This window comes from Erinaceus europaeus, chromosome 10 (assembly GCF_950295315.1).
Source record: "Erinaceus europaeus chromosome 10, mEriEur2.1, whole genome shotgun sequence".
Taxonomy (NCBI): domain Eukaryota; kingdom Metazoa; phylum Chordata; class Mammalia; order Eulipotyphla; family Erinaceidae; genus Erinaceus; species Erinaceus europaeus.
In genome coordinates, this window is record NC_080171.1 from 92799453 (window position 1) to 92825222 (window position 25770).

General features: G+C 49.1%; 1 protein-coding gene across 1 annotated transcript in view; it reads left to right on the top strand.

The window, feature by feature from the left end:
* Positions 1–6195: 6195 nt before the first annotated feature.
* Positions 6196–25770, top strand: part of DAB2IP (DAB2 interacting protein) — a 232553-nt gene continuing 212978 nt past the window's right edge. The window contains exon 1 of the mRNA XM_007539933.3: positions 6196–6537. Coding sequence (XP_007539995.1) covers positions 6498–6537 — 40 coding nt within the window. The 5' untranslated portion in view covers positions 6196–6497. The remainder of the gene's footprint in view (positions 6538–25770) is intronic.

Here is a 25770-nt window from a genome sequence, read left to right on the forward strand (position 1 = left end):
GTGCATGGTGCTTCTCTGTGCTGGTACTGTGCTTGAAGCCGGGTTCTACCCCATAGTAAAGTATGCACTCTACTGTGCGAGTTCTTCCCTGCCTCACCACACCCTCTGCTGCCCTCTCAGCTTTTAGATCCCTAGGGTTCTTCCTTTCTGCTTCTCCCAGAGGACACAAAGTAAGGGTGGGGGCAGAGGATTGAGGGGCACAGGCAGGAGCTCCAGGCCAGCCTTGCCCCCCTGAAGGGCAAGCAAGGAGCAAGTGGACTACAGGGCCACTGCCAGGCTCCCCACCCACTCCCGTCCCCTTCCCTCTGTGCAGCCAGCTGTCCTCAGCAACCACTTAGCTCCTTTTCTTTCCAGGGAGTGACAGGCCCCATATGGAACCCAGGGATATTGGCCACTGCTAGAACAGGGTGACAGGGGGCTAAAGTGCTGGGCTGTGTGGGGAGTTTTACCCTCCAGCCCCACCTCTGCTTTGAGCTCTGGCTCTGAGGCCCTGGGCAGCCACCTCCCCATTGCCATCCACACCATGTGTCTGATAGAATGCTGGATCCTCCTCCCTGAAACCTGTCCCTAGAAGGAAAGCTTTGGAGTCATTCTGAACAAGGTTCTTTTCCCCTTCTCTGCACCCAAGGGCCTTGTGATGACTCAAAGCATACACTTTTCCTCCTTCCTACCACCAGCACCCAGAGGGCTCCTGGCAACTCTTATCTCAGGGTCTGCAGCAGTATCCTCGCCTTCCTTCTCTAAACTGGCCCTTCCTCGGGCCACACTGCAAACAGTAGCTGTGAGACCTTTCCTGTCACTTCCTGTTTGTGTGTGTGTGTGTGTGTGTGTGTGTGTGCACGTGTGTAGCTGGAACTCCCTCATCTATGCACTATTTCACTGCTCCTGGCTGATATATATATATATATATATATATATAATTTATTTATTTTTAATGACACAGAGAAAGATACACACAGAGAGCTACCAGAGCACTGCTCAGCTCTGGCTTATGGTGGTGCTGGATATTGAACCTGAGATTTTGGAATCTCAAGCATGACTCTTTACATAACCATTATGCTGTCTCCCCAGCCCCTGGCTGTTTTTTCATTCAGAAAGTGGGAAAGACACCACAGCATCCCCCATGTAGTGTGGGGGTTTGACCCTGGGCTTTGAACATGGCAAGACACAAGCTTACCAGCCCCTCTGGGAAGTGACCTCTGGAATCCCTTCCCTTCTCATGTCTTCCTTCTTTTAAATAGTAGGATTTTTTTTTCCAGAGCACTGCACAGTTCTGGTTTATGGTGGTGGTGCTGGGGACTGAATCAGGGACATCGAAGCTTCAGGCATGAGAGTCCCTTTTCATAACCTTTATGCTATCTAGCCCATCGTATTGTTTTCATTTTTTAATTTTTTTTAATATTTATTTTATTTATTTCCTTTTGTCACCCTTGTTGTTTTTTTTTATTGTTGTAGTTATTATTGTTGTTGTCGTTGTTGGATAGGACAGAGAGAAGTGGAGAGAGGAGGGGAAGACAGAGAGGAGGAGAGAAAGATAGACACCTGCAGACCTGCTTCACCGCCTGTGAAGCGACTCCCCTGCAGGTGGGGAGCCGGGGTTCGAACCGGGATCCTTATGCCGGTCCTTGTGCTTTGCACCACCTGCGCTTAACCCGCTGCACTACAGCCCGACTCCCTGTTTTCATTTTTTTTTTTTTAATTTAAATTTTATTTTAATTTAAGAAAGGATTAGTGAACAAAAGCATAAGGTAGGAGGGGTACAACTCCACACAATTCCCACCACCCAATCCCCATAACCCACCCTCTCCCATGATAGCCTTCCCATTCTCTAGCCCTCTGGGAGCATGGACCCAGGGTCGTTGAGGGTTGCAGAAGGTAGAGGGTCTGGCTTCTGTAATTGCTTCCCCGCTGTACATGGGCGTTGACTGGTCGGTCCATACTCCCAGTCTGCCTCTCTCTTTCCCTAGTAAGGTGTGTCTCTGGGGAAGCTGAGCTCCAGGACACATTGGTGGGGTCTTCAATCCAGGGAAGCCTAGCCAGCATCCTGGTGGCATCTGGAACCTGGTGATTGAAAAGAGAGTTAACATATGAAGCCAAACAATTTGTTGAGCACCTGTTTTCATTTTTTAAAGTTGCCACCAGAGTTACCACTGGGGCTCAGGTATCCTCATAGTGAACCCACTGCCCCTGTAGCCACTTTTTCCTTTTTTATTTTTGATAGGAGAGAGAGAAATTGAGAGGGGCAGGAAAGACAGAGAGGGAGAGAGAAAGAGACTCCTGCAGACCTGTTTCACCACTTATGAAGCTTCCCCCCTGCCGGTGGGGACCAGGGACTTAAACCTGGGTCCTTGCTCATAGTCATGCATGCACGTAACCTGGTGCAACACAGTCCAGCACCTATTTATTCTAGACAGAGACAGAAAGAGTAAAAGAGATCACAGCACCACATGAAGCTTCCTTTAATGCGGTAGGAATTGAGTTTGAACCTGAGTCGTGCACATGAAAAGCAACACACTATCCAAATGAACTATTTCACCTGCTCTCAGTCTTTCTTTTCTCTAAGTCACACTTCCAGTTCTAGCTGGACCCCAGCCACATTTACCATCATTCTGAACCTCCTGCTCAGGGCTATACTGCCATGTGTTCCTGCCAGCTCTGCCCTGAGCCTGCCCGCCAGGTCACTGCTCCAACGTCCCATCTGCAGGCAGCCTATGAGTGGCTCTCTGTCATGCTGTGTCTGGAGACCTTGTGTGCCCATCCCCAGCTGGAATACAAATACCACCAAACCTGGGAGGGCCAGTGCCGCCTCAATGGTTATCACAGGGCCTGGTATAAAACCAGTGCCTTGAGGAACTGCTGGCCATCCAAGGATGACCAGGGCTGGGAAGCACACTTCTCTGGCACATAGGAAGGAGCAAGTGGACATGTCCTGCCACTCTGGGAGGCAATGACTCCACCACCAGGAAGGGCAGAAGTCAGGTGTATGGAGAAGCGAACATTCAGGCGTTCAGGCAGTGTTGCTGGGCATTGTGAAGAACTAGAAGCTGTTAAAGTTCATCTCTTGGGCATGGCCCCATCAAGAGTAGCATGGCCCAAGGTGGGGTGGGAGGGTGTACAGCTGCCGGCCTGGAGGAGGTGGTCGTGTGTGCACAGAGCTGCCGTGGGAAGGACACTGAGCCTGTGGTCCTGACACTTGTACTATGAGGCTGGGCTGGCAAAGAACAGAGCTGGAATGGGGCAGGGGTGGCAGGACAGAGCCTGGCACTCTGTTCTTGGTCTGTTTCTCACTCATAAAATAAATACATATTTTATTTATTCATGTATGCATTTTGGTTGCTTGTCTTTTAGTTTATTCTTATTGATATAACATTCATTTACAGTACTATGCAATTTCAGGGGTGTAGCGTCATGCTTTTACTTGTGTGTAAGTGTCACTGTACCCACCATCAAAGTCTCAGCACTGTCCTACCAAAAAGATCCCTCTACCTACTCCCACTTCCTTCCTGTTTGCTTTGATAAGCAGTGTAGCTTTCACTGAGTGCTTAAGAGTTAGGATTTTTGTTTGTTTGTTTATTTTTACCAGTTCAATAAATTGGTATTTTTAAAAAGACATGTTTTTTGTGATTCCCTGGAGGGTCAGAGTCCTGGTGACTCTAGAGTATCACTTTCTCATGGGAATGGAGGGGGGTGGATGGTGGAGCACCTGGTTGAGCATACATGATACCATGCACAAGGACTCATGTTCAAGTCCCTCTTCCCCACCTGTAGGGAGGAAAGCTTCACAAGTGGTGAAGTATTGCTGCAGGATTTCTCTTCCCACCCTTCTTCCACCTCCCCCTCAATTTCTCTCTATCCTATCAAAATCATAAAAAATGGGAGTCGGGCAATAGCACAGCGGGTTAAACGCATGTGGTTCAAAGCACAAGGACCAGCATAAGGATCCCGGTTCCAGCCCCCAGCTCTCCACCTGCAGGGGAGTAACTTCACTATGGTGAAGCAGGTCTGCAGGTGTCTTTCTCTCCCCCTCTGTCTTCCCCTCCTCTCTCCATTTCTCTCTGTCCTATCCAACAACAACGACAACAATAATAATTACAACAAGGGCAATAAAAGGGAATGAATAAATAAATAAATAAAAATAAAAGGATGTTAAAAAAGAAAAAATCATAAAAATAATAAGTAAATAAGATATTGATTGATTGGCAGAGTACCCACAAAGACCTTCAATGACTTTGTCCTATACAGTCTGTAAAAGAAACAGCCATGGGTGCCCCATTCTGCAAGTGGGGCATCAGGGATGGAGGCATTCACTCAGTGTCTACCCATTAGCAAACAACAGAATCTGGTATCTTTGGGGGGGGAGTGAAGTTCAGCCCAACCTCTTCACTAGTCACTGAATCTAGGAAGAAGTGACTGATCCATGTTTTAAAAAACATGAGAGACCCTCCTTTTCATGAAGGTGAGGAACTGGATCTCCATCATTCAAAAGAGAGAAGGGTAAGAGTAGCAGGTGACCAGGTGGGGTCAAGACACTTTCCCTCCCTGTCACACAGGCCCTCATGCCAGCCTCCAGGCTTGTCTGCCTGTCCTGCATGTCTTCTGGATGTCCCCTTTTCTTTCATCTGCAGCTGCAGCAAAGTCTTGTCCCCTAAAACCTGTTTGCTGAGGCTCAGCTTCTGATATCCCAGTGATGCCGAAGGGCAGCAAGCTTACTCCTGTGTAGAGAGCAGGGCAGGGAGCAGACTAGGAAGGGTCTGGCAGGATACTCAGGCCTCCGTCAGGGAGGAACCCATTCTCTAGCACATAGGCCGTTGAAGTCTGTGTGTCACTCCTCAGGCTGCATGCACAAGTCCTGCCAGGTCCTCCTTGCAAAAGCCGCAATTGGCAGCTGGCTAGTCACTCTAATGTTGCCCCAGTTGCTTGTTATTTCCCCTTCAATGCTCACTTTCCTCACTTTTGGTCTTTGCCTGTGCCATCTCCTCTGTCCAGGATGCTCCCCCTGTGCATCTGAGTCCTCTCTGCCCAATTCTGGCAACTCTTGATCCCTATCTGGGCCCTGTCAATGCTGTCCTCTCCCAAGCCTGGGGTTCTTCCACAATCTGGGACAAACAGACTGAATCACTGCATCTTGGTCTCCCCCAACTTGGTCCCTCAGTGGCAAGGCTATAGCATCTCTGGATTCCCCAGCCTGACCTGGAGGCTGTTGACAGCCCTCATACAGATCATCTCTCCTGTCTAGGAAGCCCTGTTCTATCTTGGGAAGCAGGACAGAGTTTCTGTAGGAGGATGGAGCTTCGGTGTATGAGGTGGTGCCTAGCACTGCTGGATGGTTAGGTATTCAGTGTGGGCAGAGCTCTCCCTTCAGATGCCATGTCCCTCCTCTGCTGGTGATGTAAGACTTCTCCAGTACAGCCTTGATCTGATACCCTCCCCCCCCATTCATAAGAGAGCAAAAAGTCCTTCCTAAAAGACAGTTCCCGATATGTCACCCAGGGTTGGGCAAAAGACCCAAGACCTTGTTTAACTCACCTCTCCTGCTTGCCAGCTTCCACCTCTCTGTGCCTCTTCCCTAGGCACTGCTCCAAACACTTGGAAATGGGGTGTGTGTGTGTGTGCGTGTGCTGGGTGCTCCCATGTGCCCTCTCAGCTCTAGCTCTCTGCACAGGCATACCCTTCCCCTGGGACCCCCTTAGTCTGGTTAATTCTTACTCATCCTTTAGATCCCAGCTGGGAGCCCATAGCTCCAGGAAGCCTTCCCTGACCATCTTGCCCATCTAAGTGAGGTGCCCTTTTTTCCAGCATTGACCTAACCCATGGCACTATACCTGTCTGGTGACCTGTACCACTGTGCTCCTGGCTACAAACCCAGTACCTGGCACCATGTCTGGCATAGGGTAGGTGCTCAAACAGAATTTGGTGCCTAACTTGAATGGATAGATGAGTCAATTTCTGCATCCCCCACACTGCAGGAAATGTCTGTAGAACAGATTTGAGTGGGAGGTTCCAGCAAGGCCTGGGAGAAGCCCCTGGGGTTTGGGCACAAGGAAGTGAACAGAGTGGACCCTCCCTCCCTCCCTGTAGTGGGTCAACCTCCCCTCTTCCCACAGACCCCCAGGTCCCCACAGCCAGTTTCCAGATGCTAAGCCCCAGATCAGCCCTTCCTCTTAGCTGTTCCATCTGCACAGCACGGCCAGATCCCTGTAGCCAGCGTCGCAGGCAGCCAGGCCAACCGTCCCCAGCGTCTTCCTATTTTAGACATCGCGCTGCCTCTGTCCCTTCTAATGTTTCCAGCCGGGCTGCAGGGGGAGGAAAAAGAGGTTACTGCTACTTTAAATGTACTGTATGAAGGCGAGGGCTGGAAAGGGGCCTGCTTGCAGGAATACCCAGTCATCTAGTTGGAAAAGCTGCCAGATGGAATACAAAAGGAGAAACCCAGACGCTCATGGAGACAGCCTCGGTTCATAAATCAGGTGGGGCCAGGGGCTGGGGGCCCGTCCACCATGGAGCCCGACTCCCTTCTAGACCAAGACGACTCCTACGGTAAGACCAGCGCTGCCGGCCAAGTGGCAGAGTTGGGGATTCAGCTGAGCTTCTCAGGCAGACTTTTTCTCTGTTTGCTGCAGGAATCTGAGTTGCAGGAGGGAGGCTGTCAGGCAGCTGTGCAGTGTGGGCAGGGCTGCCTGGGGTCTGGGGCACAGGGCTGAAGGGTCCTCCAATGGGATGGGGGGGTTGGAACCACCCTGGACAGTGGCAAGATGGGGTGAGGGGGTGAGATAAGAGAGTCTCAGCTGCTTCTGTTTTGCTCTTGGCCAAGAAGGAAAGGAAGGAAGTTTGCAGCCCCCTGCCTGTCTGCTTTGCTGACTGTCCCTTGGCCTGCCGGGTGCTGTGGGGAATTTAATTAGCCAGATCCACAGATAAATATAGATGGACCAGGCAGCAGAACATACCTTGTAATTAAAACCAGGCTCCCGCTGGAAGTGTTCCTGGCTTCTCAGGTCCCCAGGAGCTGCCTCTGGGGAGCTGCCCTTGTCGCTGTCTCCCAGGCTGGCTGGGACGAGTGGAAACCCTGCTAGACTGTTGGGGAGAAGTTGCTTGGGACTGAGGCCTTACTGAAAGTCCAGGGCAGGGGTCAGTAAGACTTGGAATTCCCTCACTGGGGCAGTTTTTGCAGGTTTGGAGCTCCAGGGGTGCAGCTAACAGAGACCCCAATAGATCAGCCCACCAGCTTGCTGTATTGGGGGGTGCTTGGTGCCGCTGGAACATGCATAGGGGTGACCAAAGCTGGCCTAGAAAGCAGCAGGTTTTAGGGCTCAATAGGGAAGGAAGGCCCCTGGAGGCCTCTCCTCAGTTTGGGTCAACCTTTGGCAGGCCTGGGTCCTCCCAGGACCGTTGTCCCTCCTATGAAAACAGAATGCTTCTTCCCCAGAGCCTCCATCCCTGTCAGGCCTGGCCACCCAGGTACATATTCAAGACCAAATTTTATCCCTTCTAAAGGAGCTCTATTCTTTCTAGCGTGAGGGGTCCTCTGTCATACTGGGAGCTGCTCTCTTAAGGGGCCTGGTGAGGTCTGGCACATGGACATGGCATCTGTGGGCACTGGGGGGGATTGTCCTGTTGCACACTGAGTGACCCCCCTTCCTACGTGCCAAGCCCTGTATCAGGGTCATGGCTGTAGGAAGGAACAGCAAGAATCAAATAAATTAAGTAGTTTGTGTTTAGTGAATGGAGGAAGGAAAGAGAGAAGAGAGGGAGGAAAGTTGGAGCAGGGGGAGGAGGGTATCCTGGAAGAGCTCCCAGCCTCCAGAGAGAGAGACAGACAAATGATTCCAGACTGGAATCAGAATGGTGAGATCCTTAAGGGATGCTGGGGGCAGACAGTCTGGAGGTAGAGCAGTTCTGCCTGCCTTCAAAAGAGCACCCTGAACCCTGACCGGGGGCAGCCTAGTAAACACATGGTTTTGGGGGTGGGGAGGACCCTTTGTCTGTGGGACCAACCCATAGCCAGGTGAGGCTCTAAGACTCCGAACATCACAGGAGTCCATCTCTTCTGTGAAATCCAGGGGTGTCTCAGCACCCTGTCTGCCCTACCCACTGGCCCTGGCCTGGCTGAAGTCACTGGGAGTCAAGTCTGCCTGTACCCTGGCTAGCCCCAGGGCTCCTCACAAGCAGCCACTTGGCTTAATCTGTTGTGGGGATGCTGCTTCTGATTTTTGGAGTCAGTGAGGGGCCTGCGATATAAGAGAAAGAGGCCAAAGGATGGAGGCCTGAGCAGACAGGAATCCAGGGGTTAGGAATCTAGCTCCTGCTTGCCTGGGAAGTCCAAAGTTAAAGTGTGAGTGGTCCTGAGCATGACAGCAAAGGAAATCTATGGCCTTAGAGTCACTTCCTCTCTGACCCCTGGTTTCACAGTCCTTCATTTGACAGATAATGCTTTCAGGACCTGGGTTATGGTAGCATGTGCACTCTATCCGGTGAGCCACTGCCTGGCCCTGGGCTATGCTTTGAATTAGAGAGACGAGTCAAATCGTGTTTCTGCCTTTGTGACTTTTGAGGTAAATAGTCTGATGGGGAACAAGGCCCAGGAGACCCCTAGCCCTGTAGTGGAGTCTGGCAAGGCTTCCCATAGGAGGTGACTCTTCTGGAGAAGTTCATGAAGCAATCTTGAAATTGGTTCTGATATATGCCACTCTCTTGGATTTCTCTCACTTGTTTGTCATTTTCTTTTGCTGGATCTTTCTCTTGTACTCCTTCCTCTCTCTGCTGCTTATACCACCCCTTCAACAAGCTTTGTTGACTTATGCCTCCAGGCATGATCTGACTATCCCTCACTCCTTCACTCTGCAGGCTTCATTTGTATTGGTTTAACTGTCCTTATACTCAGCAAGCTAATTATCACCCCACGGCCTTTATACATACTTTTGCCTAGACCAGTCCTCCTTTTACCTTCCTCTGAGCTAACTCCCCTTCCTCCCAATCTCAACTAAAAAGCCAGGCCCTTAGAGAAGCAAGGCTTCCTGAGACTACTGATTCATCAAACTAGATCCCACTCTCTCTCTCTCTTTTTTAAATGTTTGTATTTATTTATTATTGTATAGAGCCTGGAGGAATTGAAAAGGGAGGGGGAAAGAGAGAGGGAGAGAGAGAGAGAGACACCTGCAGCCCTGCTCCATCGCATGTGAAGCTTTCCCCTCTGCAGGTAAGGACCAGGGGCTTGAACTTGCAACCTTGCACACTGCAATGTGTACACTTAATCAGGTGCACCTGCCTCCCAACTCTCTTGAGGGTGTGTGTGTGTGTGTGTGTGTGTGTGTCTAACCTTGGCATCTCTCTTTCCCTCCATCTCCAAGCTCTCTGTCGGCAGTTATTCCCAGAGTAGAGCTCTCTGGCTGGTGGGTAGTCATGCTCTGACAACTATGCGTTGAATCAGTGTGTGGATAGGTTTAGTTGGTGCAGGCAAAGGGACCAGGAAAACCATTCCAAGCCCAAAGCACAGCAGAGCAAAGGCATGGAGGCAGGAGAAACTTCTACAGGGTTCCCTACACTTGCACTGAGAATGATAATTTTGGTCAGGATTGGCCAGTTGGGCTCTCTGGGGGAGCTCAGGAGCCTTCATTGGAACAACAGGATTGGGAGTTTCTAGCGCAACAAGACTGTCTTTCATCTGGTGGCTGTCCTGACCTCTGATTTCATTCTCAGGTTCTCAGGGGCTGAAAGGAGTTTGTCCAACTTCCAGGCTGCTGACACTGAATTTTTTCTTTACTGGGAAGATTAATGGTTTACAGTTAACAGTAAAATATGATAGTTTGTACATGTGTAACATTTCTCAGTTTTCTACATAACAACTAACTCCCTCTTTCAGGTCCTCCTCCACCATCAAATTCCAGGACCTGAGTACAACCCCCCCATGTCAGAGTCTTTTATTCAATGCAATATACCAAACCCAGTCCAAGTTCTGCTTTGTGTTTTCCCTTCTGTTCTTATTTCTCAACTTCTATCTATGAGTGAGATCATCCCATATTCATCCCTCTCTTTCTGACTTATCTCTCTTAACATGATTTCTTCAAGCTCCACCCAGGATGAAGTGAAGAAAATGAAGTCACCATTTCTAATAGCTGAGTAGTATTCCAGTGTGTGTATACACCACAACTTGCTCAGCCACTCATCTGTTGTTGGACAGCTGGGTTGCTTCCAGGTTTTGGCTATTACTCATCGTGACACTGACATTTGGGGGTCCAGAACTATATCCTAGGCCTCTGACTTGACAGGAATGAGCAGGACCACCCAATGTGCAACTGCAGAACCCTTAGAGCTAGGTGCTCAGACCACACCTTCAGGGAATAGACGATTCAGGAGTAGGGACTTCTTATATGTGACTACAGGGGCAGGCAGGCAAGGAAAAGATGGGAGGTTAGAGTCTGTGTGCTAATGAGCCCTTTGTGAGTGGGCCTCAGTTTTCCCATGTGTAAACTAGAGGAGGAATCAGACAAAATCTGACAGAGCCCCTTGGGTGTGGGGCTTACTAAGCTGCATGAAAGCGTGTGGAAGAACCAGCAAAACAGCTCACTTGGACAGTGCACTGCTTTGCCATGTGTAAGAGCCAGGCTCAAGTCCAGCTCTCACCACACTGAAGGCAGCTTTGGTGCTGTGGTCTCTTTCTCTGTCTCTGCTCTCTGATTTCTCTCTTTCTATTTTAATTTTGTTATTAAGAATAATAAAAAGGAAAATGTGGAGGAAAGAAAGATCCCATTCTCTTCTTCCTTGCTGATGGGAACTTCCTTCTGAAGAACATTCTCTCTTTGGCTGCTCTGAAGGTCCTGTGGTCTCCTCCCACTGAGCAAACAGCACCTCCCCCAGGCACTGCCAGCAGCACCAACCAGGGAGCACATTCAATGGGATCTATTTCTCCTGAGGCCAAGGTTCCCTGAGGACAAGTGGGGCACCTGGTTTGCTCCTGTATCCCCAGCCTGGGCCTGAGGAAGTACTCAGTACACACTCTGGGTGAATGAACCAGAGATGAATGGATAGCACCAGCTAGTCACTTGCTCCATGCTCAGGAGCCCTCCCCTTTATGGGTATCTGTTTGTTCTCACCTGTCAGCTAAGAGTGCTACACTCCTTCCTCCCTCCCTGCCTCCCTACCCCCCTTGCTAGTTCCAGCTTTAACCTTCTAGAATTTTGCAGTCAATTCAGCGCATTTAGCAGCTTCCTCCCCCCTCTAGCCTGAGCTTCTTCTGGGTTCCCTGTGCTATTAGGTGAACTTGGCCCAGTCCCTGCTTCTCCTGGAGCACAGCTTTCCAGTCTGACAAGGAGCAGACTATCTAGCAGACTGCTAACCTGTCTTCTAACTTATCTGGGGTACTTTCATAGTGACTAGGTGAACCTGCACTAGGCTGGACATCTATTGGGGAGAGTCTGTGATTCAAAGAGGTGAGAGTCAGTCTCAGACAGACGCTAGGATAAACACTCCAGAACATGTGGATGCTTTGGAAATCCTGGGAGTGGAACAAGCAGTATGAAAACTTCAGTTTTCTTTTTTCCTGATGATAGTGGAGTAAGGATACCCACCTCACCCCCAGTCTAAAGTGATGGTATGAAAGGCCCAAGAGGCAGTCAGGGAGGTGGTATAGTAGGTAAAGCATTAGGGCCTCAAGCATGATGTCCTGAGTTTGATGTCTGGTACTGCATATGCCAGAGTGATGCTCTGATGATCTCTCTCATTAATAAACAAAAAAAACAAACAAATCTCAGTTAATAATAAAAGCCTAACAGTTGCAATGAGTATAACCAGGACTGTTTGTTGAGCATCTGCTTTGGGCGAGATGTTATGCCAAACCCTTGATGTGTATTGTCTACTTAAATTCTCATATCAAATTTATGGAAAAGAGGTTCAGGGGGCCAACAAGACAGATTGCTTGTTTTGCCGTGCCCATGACCCAGGTTTGAGTCCAGCTTCCACCACAATGGGTAAAACTCTCTCTTTCTCTCTCCCTCTTTTTAAGTTTTTATTTTACTTTATTTTTTTTTTTTACCTTACTTATTCACCTTCTGGATATAGACAGGGAGAAACTGAGAGGGAAGGGGACATAGAGAGGGAGAGAGATAGAGACAGCTGCAGCACCGTTTCACCGAATGTGAAACTTCCTTCCTACAGGAACTTGGACCCAAGAGTTTGTACATCGTAACATGTGCCCCCAACCAGGTGCATCATCGCCCAGCTCCTGTCTTTCTGTCTAGTTGAAAAGTCAGCCTAGAGAAAAGCTGCTTCAGCAATGACAAAACACAAAAATATATATTTAAAAAGATAAGGTTCAGGGGCCAAGCGATGGCACACCCAGTTAAGAGCACATAGTACTAAACATAGGACCTGCTCAAGGACCTGGTTCCGGCCCCCCCATCTCCCCACCTGCAGTGGGGATGCTTCATGAGCGGTGAAGTGGGTCTGCAGGTGTCTATCGTTCTCTCTCCTCTATCTCCCCCTCCTCTCTCAATTTCTCTCTGGCCTCTCCAATCAAATAGAAGAAAACAGGGGGCCAGGCAGTGGCACACCTTGTTAAATGCACACATTACAGTGTGCAAAGAACCAGGTTCAGGCCCCTGGTCCCCACCTGCAGGGAGAAAGCTTCCTGAGTGGTGAGCAGGGCTACAGGTGTCTGTCTCTTTCCCTCTAGCTCCCCATCCCTTCTCCATTTCTCTCTGTCTTTATCAAATAATTAATTAACTAATCAATTAAAAAAAATAGCCACCAGGAACAGTGGATTCATTGTACCAGCACCAAGCCCCAGAAATAACCCTGAGGGGGAAAAAAGATAAGGTTCAAGGAAGTAAAGGACAGGCGAGAAGGCAAGATTAGTCGGTGATGTCAGTCACTGGAACTGTGGTGACTCCAGCTAAGAGCCTGGGGTCTGTATTTCGCTGCTCTTTCTGACAGCTAGTTTGTGCCAAAGCCAGCGCACCTCCTTTTACCCCTAAGATACCTTGCCTCCCTGGGCAGTGGTGTTGGGACAGCTCAGAGGACAAGAGGGCCACGATGGGAGAGGCAGAACCAGAGGTGTTGCCACTCTCCTGGGGCAGGAACCCACACACGGCTGTAGCAGAATAGGGTCAGTCTCCTGACAGGGCTATTTTGGGCTAGAAGTTTTGTCAAAGGGCCTGAAGTCACCATTCCCTGCCTCTTCTCATGAAAGGGAGAAGCTGAAGATGTCACCGTAAGTCACCTCAGCCAGCCACACAGAAAACAATGAAATGTTCTAGCTCTAGCTCAGCCATGTGTCTGGCATCCATTATCTCAGTTCCTCTCCCAGCATCCCCCTGAGCTGGGTGTTCTCTTTTTTCATGTCAGAGATGAGGAAAGACTTTCAGAGAGGCTGAGTGATTCAGCCAAGGTCACCCAGTTGGTGGGTGGCCCAGCTGAGAGCCACATGAAGTTTGTCTTGCCATACAGCCCAGGCTCTGAACAAGCTTCCACAAGGTGTTACACTGAGGGGCTTTGTGGTTCCAGAGGGCTGGGAGCTGAGTGTTGTCAGACCTGCCCACATCTCAGCTATAAGAGCTTGGGACCTCTTCCTGGCTCTACCTCCATTCAACTAACTCAGGTGGCTCTTTGGCAAGGACCCGCATCCTTAGCAAGCCTCAGTTTATCTACCTGTGAAATGGGGATAATGATGCCAATCTGGCCTACCTGAGATGAGAGAGGGATGCCAGGCCCAGATTCCTTCCATCTTGCTCCAAAACCTGCTCTGGACCTACCAGGTGGGCCCCAGGGTACTTCCAGCACAGAAGTCACACTCCTCCTTGCATCCCTTCAAGGGTGGGAAAATGAGGCCAGAGAGGCAGATTTGGCTGGGCATGTGCCCAGCTCTGTGCCACAATGTCATGTGGAGTCCTGGTTCAACACACAGGGAGGAACAACCCACTACTCAGAGGACACCACTGAGACACACCAAGGCCCAAGGCCACACAGCCACTGGGACACTCAGAAATCAGAACCTGCATCCCAGATGCCTGTGTTTTCACCCACTGCCCATTGGCTGCTTCATGGGCAAACTGGCCCAATCCACAGACCTCCCCTATGCTCTGGATTGCCAGACCCCTACCTTCCCCAGCTTGACAGGTGAAAGGAGGTGGGCCCCGACACCCACTACCACCACCACCCCCTTCCCTCCACCACAGGACTCTAGGAAGAAGCTAAATCAGGAGGAATAGTCAATAAAGAAGAAGAATGAGTCTGGATGGAGAGGGTCTTAAATCATTTATGCACTCAATACAAAACAGCCAGCTGCACAGGAGGCCTGGGAATAGGAGCAAGGCCCTGGAGGGGAGCTGGGTCAGGTGGGGAACAGGAGGAGAAAACTCAGGAGAGAGGGGCCCTTTTCTACTGAGAGAGGGGAGACTTCTGTTGAGAGAAAGCTGCAGAGCCTCAGTCAGGTTCAGTCAGGACACCTGAAATGTAGGAAGCAAAGGCACTGCACCCACTGGAAAGACTTCCAGCGGGCACCCCCTGACATGCACTCCCTGGCACAGGCCTGGGCTTCCAGCCCTCTGTGCCTCCCAGGCACTTGGCTGTCTGAGCAGAGACAGTAGCAGCCACTTCACAGGGTTCTTCTCCTGTTATCTCAGCCAAGTGCCTGCCCTGAGCAGAAGCCATTCAGGAGGACAAGCCTTCCTTAAATCCCTCTGCAGCCTGAGCCAGCTTCCCTAAGCTTTCCTACTGCCATGTGTTACTGCCTAAGGTACCTGCCATGTATTAATTCCCTGGCTGTTGTAAAGTGAAGAAACTGAGGCACAGGAGGGAGGTCATTTATCTAAGTATTATCAATCATGGGGGTCTAACACACAACCAAGATTTCTAGCCCATAGCTCTGGGCCTCCATAATCCAAAAATGTCAAGAAGGGAGGGAGTGCCATCAGACCCCAACTCTGGTCCCTGGCTGACCTCTCAGGTGACCCCTAGGTGCCCTTTGCTCAGCCCTCTGTCCCATTGCCCAGTCCATTCTTGGGCTGAGTGGATGTGCCTTGGGCTATTTGGCCCCACCTCAGGCCAAGCGGAGCTGAGACTGTCCCCTCCCAGCTGAGGTTCCTTCTAGCAAGTCACCTCCATGGAGCAAACAGGGAATGGCCCCCAGAGTGAGAGGGGCCAAAGGGGGTAGAGTCTCCCAGGGTTCAGGCTCATTCACCATGCTTTATATGGTGGGATGGGGTAGGAGGTAGGATGGCCCAGGCCTGTGCAAAGTCCTCCCACTGACAACCTGCCTCCTGACAACCTCTCCCTCCCCTGACCCTGTCTTAGCTCAGGTCCTTCCTGGGGCTCCTTGCCTCCATCAACCCCACCTTCCCAAGTGTCACTCCCAGTGCACTCACAGGTCTCCTAGTCCCTCACAGAGTGTAGAGCTGCTCACTGTAGCAAGAAGAGGTCTACACTTACCAGCACAGGCTCTGCTGCTGGGGGCTTCTGCTTTGGTCTCCAGCCTCACTCTGCCAGCTCTCCTCTTACTCCCCCTTCTGGAATTTGCCTTTGCCTTGTATGTGCCATCTTCTCTCTACCCTCATGTCCTTCTGTCTGAAACACTCTCCCATTTTGACTCTCCCCACAATTCCCTTTCTACTTGGCCACTCCCACTCATCTTTCCTTCTGTCTGAAACACTCTCCCATTTTGACTCTCCCCACAATTCCCTTTCTACTTGGCCACTCCCACTCATCTTGGGGGCTCTCCATAGGTGCATCCTCCTCCTGGAAGCCTTCCATAACTACCTGGTCTAAGCTTCCAAGGGAAGACTTGGTTTCCAGGATCCCTGTTGAGTGTGATCCACTCAGTTCCTTGCCTGTCCTTACCTCCCAGCAGCAGGCTGCAACAGTAGCAAGACTGAAATCTTCAGAGCTGAGGCAGGGTTGGGGTGCGGGGGAGTGGAAAAGGAAAGAGATCAGAGGGACCCTCGTCTCTGGCCTGCATAGCTATGTCTACACTGAGAGTGGGGGCACGGTGGAAACAGACTCCGGGCAGGAGGTGGGATTCACTGTTTCAAAAGAGTCTCAAGGGCTATGGGGGTGGAAGAGGAGGGTTGAAGCCCAGTCTATGATGTTCCCTCCAGATGTAATCTTGGGAGAGCTCCCACCTCACCCCTTCCAGGATATGTACAGAAGATTCAGTGAGCCTAGACTTTTTTTTCCTTTCTTAATTTTTGTTGCTGTTTTTTTTGTTGTTGTTGTTGTAGTTATTGTTGTTGTTGGATAGGACAGAGAGAAATGGAGAGAGGAGGGGAAGACAGAGATGGGGAGAGAAAGATAGACACCTGCAGACCTGCTTCATCGCCTGTGAAGCGACTTCCCTGCAGATGGGGAGCCGGGGGCTCGAACCGGGATCCTTACGCCGGTCCTTGTGCTTTGCGCCACCTTCACTTTACCCGCTGCGCTACTGCCCGACTCCCTAATTTTTTTTTTTTTTTTAATTTAACCAGAGCACTGCTTAGCTCTGGTTCATGGTGTTTCTGGGGATTGACTTGCGACTTTAGAGCCTCAGGCAGGACAGTCGTTTTGCATAACTGTTATGCCACCCTCCCCCCAACCCCCAGACTTTTCAAAGCCTTTACTCAGTTCCCCAATCAGTGTCTTGTCACCTCCCTCAAAAGACAGCCACTCCTAGGAAATCTCATGGGCTACACCTCAGAAGTCTTCAAGGTGTGTTGTAGAGATCACAGTGCCCAGCTCAGGGGCTGACTGATACAGCAATAAAAAGCCAGGGAACCCCTCCTGTGGGCAGAGTGACAGTCAGTGGGACTCTGGGAAAGGCAGACAGAGATGGGGTCAGACTGACACAGCCAAGCTGCAGGAAGAGGCAGGTGGAGGCAGGACATGCACAGACAAGCAGGTGCTCACAGCCCAGAGGCCCAGGCACTGTGGTCGGTGACCCTCCACTCCCACCCCAGTGGGATGTGTGGGTACGTGAATGATGTGTGAGTTCATGCACACAAGTGCACGTAAGGACAGGGGCTCCTCGGGGTGCAAATAGTGCAGCAGTGCATAAGGCCTCTGTCTCAGCAGACTGAAAGGGCTTGTATCCTCACTGGGGTGCCACCACATCTGCACCAGAATGAGTGGGTCTGGGCCCCCTAAAAGAGTGGCTCTAAGGGGTCACATTTCCCAAAAGGCTGGTGCTATCTGTTCTTAGTCCTCTCCCTGTCTCCCCCTTTACAGCTGCCCAGGACCCTGCTCCCACCCAGATCTCTGAGAAGACCTCCCATTGCTCCTGCTAGTGGTGAGGTATTAAGCACCAGGACTGGGGGGGGGGGGGGGCTGCAGCAGCTACCAGCATGGCCTCAATGTGTACTTGACCTAGGAGGTGGCCAGAGAAGACAAGAGGGAAGAGTGGGAGCTGGGCTGTGACCTTCTAAAATCTTGTGATTGCCAGGGTCAGGGTCTCACTTAGAAGCCTTTTAGGGGGAGTCGGGCTGTAGCGCAGCGGGTTAAGCGCAGGTGGCACAAAGCACAAGGACCGACATAAGGGTCCCGGTTCGAACCCCGGTTCCCCACCTGCAGGGGAGTCGCTTCACAGGCGGTGAAGCAGGTCTGCAGGTGTCTATCTTTCTCTCCTCCTCTCTGTCTTCCCCTCCTCTCTCCATTTCTCTCTGTCCTATCCAACAACGACTACAACAATAAAAAAAAAAAACAAGGGCAACAAAAGGGAATAAATAAATAAAATAAATATTTAAAAAAAAAGAAGAAGCCTTTTAGGGAGATCTGATGAGGTCTGTCCCTGAACAAGTGGCCTTGCTGACTCTATGACCAGAATGTTGGGGTGCCCTTGATTTTTCCTTTGGCCAGCTGCATGGTGGGAGAAGAAGGGGTGTCTCTGTCCTTCTTCTGAAGGGTCAATACTCAGATGAGGCCTTTAGCAGCTTGTCCTGGCTCTGTCTGTCTCTCTCTCTGTCTCTTTCTATCTCTATCTAATTATGTCTCATTGTCTCTGTGTCTGTCTCTCCACTTCTTTTGTCTTTCTTTTTATTCCCCTATGTGTATCTCTAACTTTCTCTGTTTCCCCCTTCTTGTCTGTTTCTCCTGCAGGGACTGGGACTTCCTGAGGTAGGTGGCCACCCAGACTTAGCAGAACTGATTTGAGGGGAAGGAACCATAATAGAAAAGGATGAAGCTGGAGGTCTTAAGAGAATTTTTAAGGGGAAACTTAACAGGTTATGTCTCTCCCTTGGTTAGAACTACTCCTGGTTCCCCAGATTCAGGATAAAGCCCAACCCTAGACCCTTCCACTGTAGGTCTTAACCCTTGCTCTGCTGAGCTGCCCAGGGTCCTCACTAAACAGGATCCAGCACCCTTGAAATGCTCTAGATTTCCAGCCAACTACTCTGGTTCTCAACTCCAGACCTGTCAGCTACTCATTATTTTGCTTGCTCACAATCCCTTTCTGTGTCTCTGGCTCTCTCCTCTCTGCCTGCTTTTTTGTCTTTATTGTTGGGTCTTCTCTCTCTCTCTCTCTCTCTCTCTCTCTCTCTCTCTCTCTCTCTTCCTCTTCCCCTTGTGGACCTACCTGCTCTTGCTCCTCACAATGCTGTCCTCCCCTTCTGCAGAGAGCTCCCTCCCACTGCTCCCCTGTACAGAAACTGGGAGAAGTAGGAGAGCAACAGGAATCTTCCTCCTCTTGATGCTAAGATTCTGTCTCTAGGCTGGCCAGAGAGGGAGATGTACTTTGAGATCAAGCAGTTGGAAAGTCAGGGATAGAGGAAGGAAGGGAAAGTGCACAGACCATAGCAGCCTAGCCTGAAAACTTATCCCTTTTGTTCAGAGGAGGAAAATTGAGGCACCAAGAGATTTGCTGATCTGTCTTGAGTCCGCTGCTTGGAAGTGATAGACTCAGGATTTGAACTGTGGTCCTTCTTCCTCTAAATCTCACCTGTGCTTTATTGTATACACTTGTGGGTTTGCACTGAGCATCTCAGGATCTAATCCTGCCTCAAGAAGAGGAGACAGGAGTTGTGTTAGAGCTGGTTTAAGGTCTCCATTCTCCACGCCCTACCCATTCCCCAACCCCCTGATCAGTGTGTAGATGTCACACTGACCAGGAAAGACAGGCATCAGGGTACTGGGGACCCAGAGAGGCTTCTGAGAAGAGGCAGGGCAGCTATGACTGGCAAAGGCAATGGGGGAGGGCACAAATAGGTAGAAGAAAAGGGTTGTAGAAAAATGACATTAGGCATGAGGGAGACAGCAGTGAGGCTACTTCCCTCAGACCAGATGGGGAGAGGCCTCCTTCTGTTCTGTGCATGGGCTATAGCTCAGGGGGATGCAGGGGTGGTGTGGAAGGAGGAAGGAAGGATTCTGTGGAGCCCCATTTTTACTGTCTTCCTGTTCCCAACGTGTGCATCCAAATAAACTTCAAAACTATACCTTTGAGCTTAGGGAAAGAGCATAATAGTTCTGCAAAAGACTTTCATGCCTGAGGCTCCAAGGTCCCGGGTTCATTCCCCTAATAACATCACAGCAGAGCTGAGTAAGGCTTTGGTAAAAAAAAGAAAAAGAAAAAGAAAAGGAAAAAGAAAGACAGAAATGAGTGACTCACTGTTTGAAAATGTACTCCTCACCCCAGCCCACCCTCAATTCCCCTCTTTCAAACCTCTAGCAGTTCCTGTGACCCTCAGGATCAAACTGACAGCCCCCCAGACAGCCTTCAAGGACACTAATTTCCTCCCACCTTCCATGGCTTCCCAGTGCCCTCTTCATCTATCAGCCCCACCAAATACATGACAGCACCCCCAAGCTCTTGGCTCTTAAGCAGTTTCCCATGCCTGTCTTCTGAACCTGGAATATCCTCAGTTTCCCTACTTGCAATCCCCTCAAAGTGGGTGAACTACTCAGGCACTGGTGTCCTTTCCACCAGAGTCTAGGAAGCCCTCCAGACCCTTGTGAGTGAAGGTCTGGGGACCCCAATGAAATTGTGTCCTGGGTCTCATTCCCCTACAGCCTTGGACAGAAAGCTGGTGACTGGGGAGTCTGTGTTAAAAGGAGGAATTAGAGATGAGGGATGAGAAATATTTTCAAGAGAGGAAACAACTGGGCAGTTAGGGTGAGGGGAATAGTCAGTCCTGGCCACCAGGAAACATGCCAGGATAGTGACCCCAAAGGCATGTGCACACAAACAAGGATCATTTCTCTTGGCGAGACTCCTGGGCAGCTTTTGCCCAGAGGCAGGTCCTGAGTACAGCACAGCCTGCAAACAGACCCCTGTCAGATTAGCCCTGATGCCACCAACAAGGCAGACCAGTGTTCAGAGAGCTGGGGGTGGGGTGGGGGTGGGTGCTGTGTTCTGGGGAGAAATTAGCTGCCTGCATAGCACCCTAATCATCTCAGTGGTCAGGGGAACCCATATTCCTTGGCTCTCAGGTTGCCAAGAGTGGGCAGAGTGTTCAGGCCAGTGGTTTCCCAGCTGTGTCAGGGAAGGCATGGGCTCTTGAGGAGATGCCACCCCCACCCCAGGCTGCCAAGAAGGGAAGACCACACTCCCTCCTGCCCCTTTCCCTAACACAGTGCTGCCCAGAACAGCTCACCTCCACCCAGTCAGTGTTTTGTTTGAAATGCAGTTTGAGTTTAAAAAGCACAGGCCTAAGCCACCTACTCCTTGCACAGAAGGCCAGAAAGACATCAAAAGAGACAGAACAGGAAGGCATCACTGACCTCCTGGTCTTTCCTGCTAAACTACACAGCCCTCAACCAGAAAGTGCAAACATATGAGTGAAGGAATAGGAATTTGAAAGTAGGTTTTGTTTGGTAACATGGAGTGACAACAAAGGATGCTGGGTTTCTGGGGCAAAGGCTGGGGGATGGGAAGAGGCACTGTCCCAAAGAGGGAAAGGAAAAAACAAACAAAAACAACAACAAACTTACTTTAATGACACAGTGCCCAGCCTGCTCCCAAAGCTGTTCAGAGAGATACCATACAGGCGCCCTGGTCTTGGTGATGTGGAGTGTCAGAAGTTCTCCTGTGTTCACTCTGAACCTTAACCAGTTCAATCCCTTCTGGAGATTCAGCTTCTTTCTTTCTCAATAAAGTGGGTCTAATGACACCACCACCCAGTGTGGTTATGAGAAATATAGAAGAGAGCTGGAGTGGACTGGGTGGTGGTGCACTGGGTTGAGCGCACATATCACTGTACAAAAGGACCTAGGTTCAAGCCCCCGGTCCCCACCTACAGGGAGAAGCTTCACTATCAGTGAAACCATGCTACAGGTATCTCACTTGCTCTCTCCCTCTATACCTCCTCTTCCCTTCTCAATTTCTCTCTGTTCTATCAAATAAATTTAATTTAAAAAAAAAGAACATTGGGGAGGAGTTGAACAACTCTAGTGGACTCAAGATTCTTCCTTGCTTGTGAATGTGAGGAAATTCACAGTCTAAGGGTCCCATGGCAGCTATGGCTCTACCCAGCTGCCTCAGGTTGCTTGTTCATAAAATGGTGCTAATAGTAACACCCCTCCCCATGGAACATAGTGAATTAATATTTTGTCCTCAGGTGACAGCAGACACCAGGTCTTGTTGAGGAGCCATTCCAAAAATGGAATAAAAGAATGAATGGGATGGTGGAAGGCGGGAAATAGCTGCTAGTTAGAGTGCATACTTGGCCATGAGCAAGGACCTGGCTTTAGGGGTCCATGAACCATGCAGTTCAGAGACTTCAGGAGTGGTGGAATAGTGCTGTGGGGTCTTTCCTCTCTATCTTTATCACTAAAATAAAAGAAGGAAAAGGAGGAGGAGGAGAAGAAGTAGATGATGATAATGATGATGATGATTCCTCAGGGAGTAGTGTCATTGTATGAGCACAAAGTCCCACTGAAAAACCTTGGTGGAAAAAAAAAATGACTGAGACAATGAATGAGTGAAAGAAAAATTAGGGGGTTTTCCTATGAATGTTTTTGGACATGATTTAGCCAGATCCCTGCCTAGTCATTCTTCTCCACTGGGCACCTTCAGTCCCCTTTTCCTGTTTCTAGGTCTCTCCCTACCTTTTATCTACAGACACACAGAGGTAGGATTCCATCCTGCTCCTAGATAATGTTGGGAGATAAAGAAGTAACTTCAGCTTCCTTGAATTGAATCTTCTCTACAGAACATATTAACAAACCTGGAAATTGGAATTGCCCTGGAACTGATTATTCTGGGAGGGCACCTCCTGGCATTAAAACTAAATTGGATCAAGGTACCACTGTTATTAGCAAAACAATTCCCTGCAATTATACAATGCAGCCATGAATTGTGATGGCAGATGAACTTCAGGTGACTTACTTGAGACAAATAACTACAAAAAAAAAAACAACAAAAACCACAAGCTCATCTAATCGCTCCTCGATAGCCTTGCAGTCAGGTAATTATGCTAATATTCTAAGAAATCACCCTTTGTGGTCTGGGATTGGGAGGACTTGAGGCAGAAATGTGTGTGCTACATGGAGCCTGCCTTGTACTGGAGACACTAAGGCACCATGTTTGCTTCCCAACTGGGTCATAGGAGGGGAGCTAGTTTGGTCTCTTGTTAACTGGGAGAGCAAAGTGTCAAGCAACCAGAACTGCAGTGCCTTTGTTCATTTCTTTTCAAATGATCTGAATGGAGAAACTTGAATTTGTCTAGGTATCGCTTCTGGGAGTGGCCCTTCCAAGGAGCAACTCCAACTGTTGGTCAGATGGTGGAGCACCTAGTTGACTGCACATATTACAATGGACAAGGACCCATGTTCGAGCCCCCAGTTCCCATCTGCAAGGGAAAAGCTTTGTGAGTGGTGAAGCAGTGTTGCAGGTGTCTTTCTCTCTATCACCTCCTTCCCTCTCAATTTCTGGCTGTCTCTATCAAATAAATAAAGATAATTTTTTAAAAATCCAACTGTTGGGAGCTGGGAGGTAGTGCAGTGGGTTAAGCGCACATAGCACAAAGTGCAAAGACTGGAGTAAGGATCCCAGTTCAAGTCCCCAGCTCCTCACCTGCAGGGGGTTGTTTCACAAATGGTGAAACAGGTCTGCAGGTATCTATCTTTCTCTCCTTCTCTCTGTCTTCCCCTCTTCTCCTTCTTCCCCTCCTCTCTAGATTTCTCTCTATCCTATCCAACAACAACAACAGCTATAATAATAATAAAAAACACAATAAGGGCAACAGCAAGAGCAACAAAATGGGAAAAATGGCTTCCAGGAGCAGTGGATACATGGTGCTGGCACTAAGCTTCAGCAATAACCCTGGTGGGGAAAAAAAAAAATCTAACTGTTGAAAGTCCAGGAGCTTTGGGTCAGTTTAGCCCAGTGAACGCATTTTGTGCCCATTGGGTGGTGGGCACTGATTCCAGGCACACAAGGAGAGGGATTTCTCCTGTCTCAAAGACAAGAGAAGGGGACTAGGTGGTGGTGTACCTGGCTAAGTGCATACATTACAGTGTGCAAGGACCCAGGTTCAAGCCCCTGGTCCCCACCTGCAGGAGAAAAGCTTCATGAATAGTGAAGCAGGGCTGCAGGTGTCTATCCCTCTCTATCTCCCTACCCCCTCTTGATTTATGGCTATCTCTACACAATAAGTAAAGATAATAATTTTATTTAGATTTATTTATTAATAGGAAGAAGAGGAGAAAGCGAGAGCAAGAGCGAGAGAACCAGAGGGTCACTCTGGTATATGTGATGCCAGGGATCAAACTTAGGACCTCATTCTCAAAAAGTCCAGTGCTTTATCCACTGTACTACCTCCTAGGGCTTTGAGTTCTTCCTTCTAGAAGGATGTTCCTGGGTGGCACATGGTATGTCCCACCTTGTTAATTATTCTTTTGCTAGTCTCTACCCTTTGGATTAATCTCTTTTCCCCAGATGGAGAGAATTTTGTAAAAACAAAAAATGGTTATGCAAAAAGACTTTAAAACCTGAGGCTCCAAGGTTCCAAATTCAGTCCTCAGTACCACCATAAGCCAGAGCTGAGCAGTGTTCTGGCATCTCTCTCTCTCTCAGTCTCTCTCTCTCTCTCTCCCCCTCTCCTTCTCACTTTCTCTCTTTCATTAAGAGAATAAATTATTTTTATTAGTGATTTAATAATGATTTACAAGACTGTACCCCATAAAGATCCTTGGTCCATACTCCCAGAACAATAAAGAATAGGGAACCTTCCAGTAGAGGGGATGCCATAAGGAACTCTGGTGGTGGGAAATGTATAGAATTGTACCCCACTTATCCCACAGTCTTGTAAATCATTATTAAATCACAAATCCAAAGGGTTTTTGGGAGGCCTGACTTCTGTAAATGCTTCTTCTTTGGACATGGGTATTGACAGGTTGATCCATACCCCCAGTCTATTTCTGTCTTTCCCTAGTGGAGCAAGGTTCTGGGGAGTAGAGGGCTCTAGAACACCTTGGTGGGGTCGTCTACCCAGGGAAGTCAGGATGGCATCATGGTAGCATCTGCAACTTGGTGGATGAAAAGAAGTTATATATAAAGCAGAATAAATTTTTTAGTAATCAGGAGCCTAAAAGTAAGAATGTAGCAGGTGAGATTTAGGGTCTTCATGTAGGAAAATGGTGTCATAGTTGGGAATAAGACTAGAAAGCTGGATCAGAGCAGAGAGTAGCTCACAAATATGGAAAAATATATGAATACTATTAACTGTAAACCCCATCAATCTGACCTAGGGGTAATTATCTATTGCCTTCTTAAACTCTCAGACAGTGAGGAATCTTCCTCATTCTCTATAAAGCTTGTATTTCTCCCGTTCCTGGAACCTCTGGGTCTTTGCTCATTTTCCTTCATGCTTCTCTTGATCCATACCATTTGATGCTGCATCTGCTGATCTCAACTGAATGAATGCCACCAGTGCCAACTTGACATGTTTCACTTCAGACTGTGTCCAGAGACGTGAGATCAAGGAAGTCAACCCTACTGCTCCATTACTCTGGTGAGACCTTTTCCAGCTCAGAGGACTCTTTAGTTCCATTTCCAGTGACACATTTCCTAACAAAGCTACAGAATCTAGATATAGACCAGAGCCCATGAGATATAGCATATGTGCACATGCATCCATAAGTCAGGGGAAAATATATACCGTAAAGTAAAAGTACACAATAGTTTGCAGTGACTCATAAGTGCAGCAAGCAAGTAGAAAGACCTAAAAAAAAAAAAATACCAAAAAGTACTTAATCAAATATTTTCTACTAACACCTAGAGACCCTCCTCACCTATTTCCCACTTCACTTCCTTCAATCACTAAGTCTCACCCTGTCAGATAAAGTAAAGACTACAAAAGCTGGATCAGGGCAAGAAACAAGCACACTTTAATTACAGTCCTTTTGGTCACTGCCAGGCCATCTTATCATCCAGGGCCCTAGTCAGGGTATCCTAGGATTCCCACACAGACGTGATGGACCTAGACCTCTAACAGATCCCTCTCTCCACCGTCACTAGTCACTTCCATCAGGAACAGCATCATAAACCCTCTTATGGGCCTCTACAGGATATTACCCTCAATGTAGAACAACAACAGTGGGGGTAGGGACTGCCCCACTCTCCAGAGGGAGGCTGGGTCAACATACTATGCCTCTCAAGGAAGACTGGTCCTGAAATGATGCAGCCTAGAATGTCCCTAGCTATGACCATGGAATGTGATCATGGGATGCAGAGGTTACACAAGCTCCTATGTTGAATGAAGTATTTATTTTTAAGATTGCAATCAAATTATTAAAAAATAAGTAAATAAAACTTGAAGTAGTGACAGCCCTCCACACCTGAAGACCTCTCATTAGCTACCCCCAAACCCCAGCTCCTGG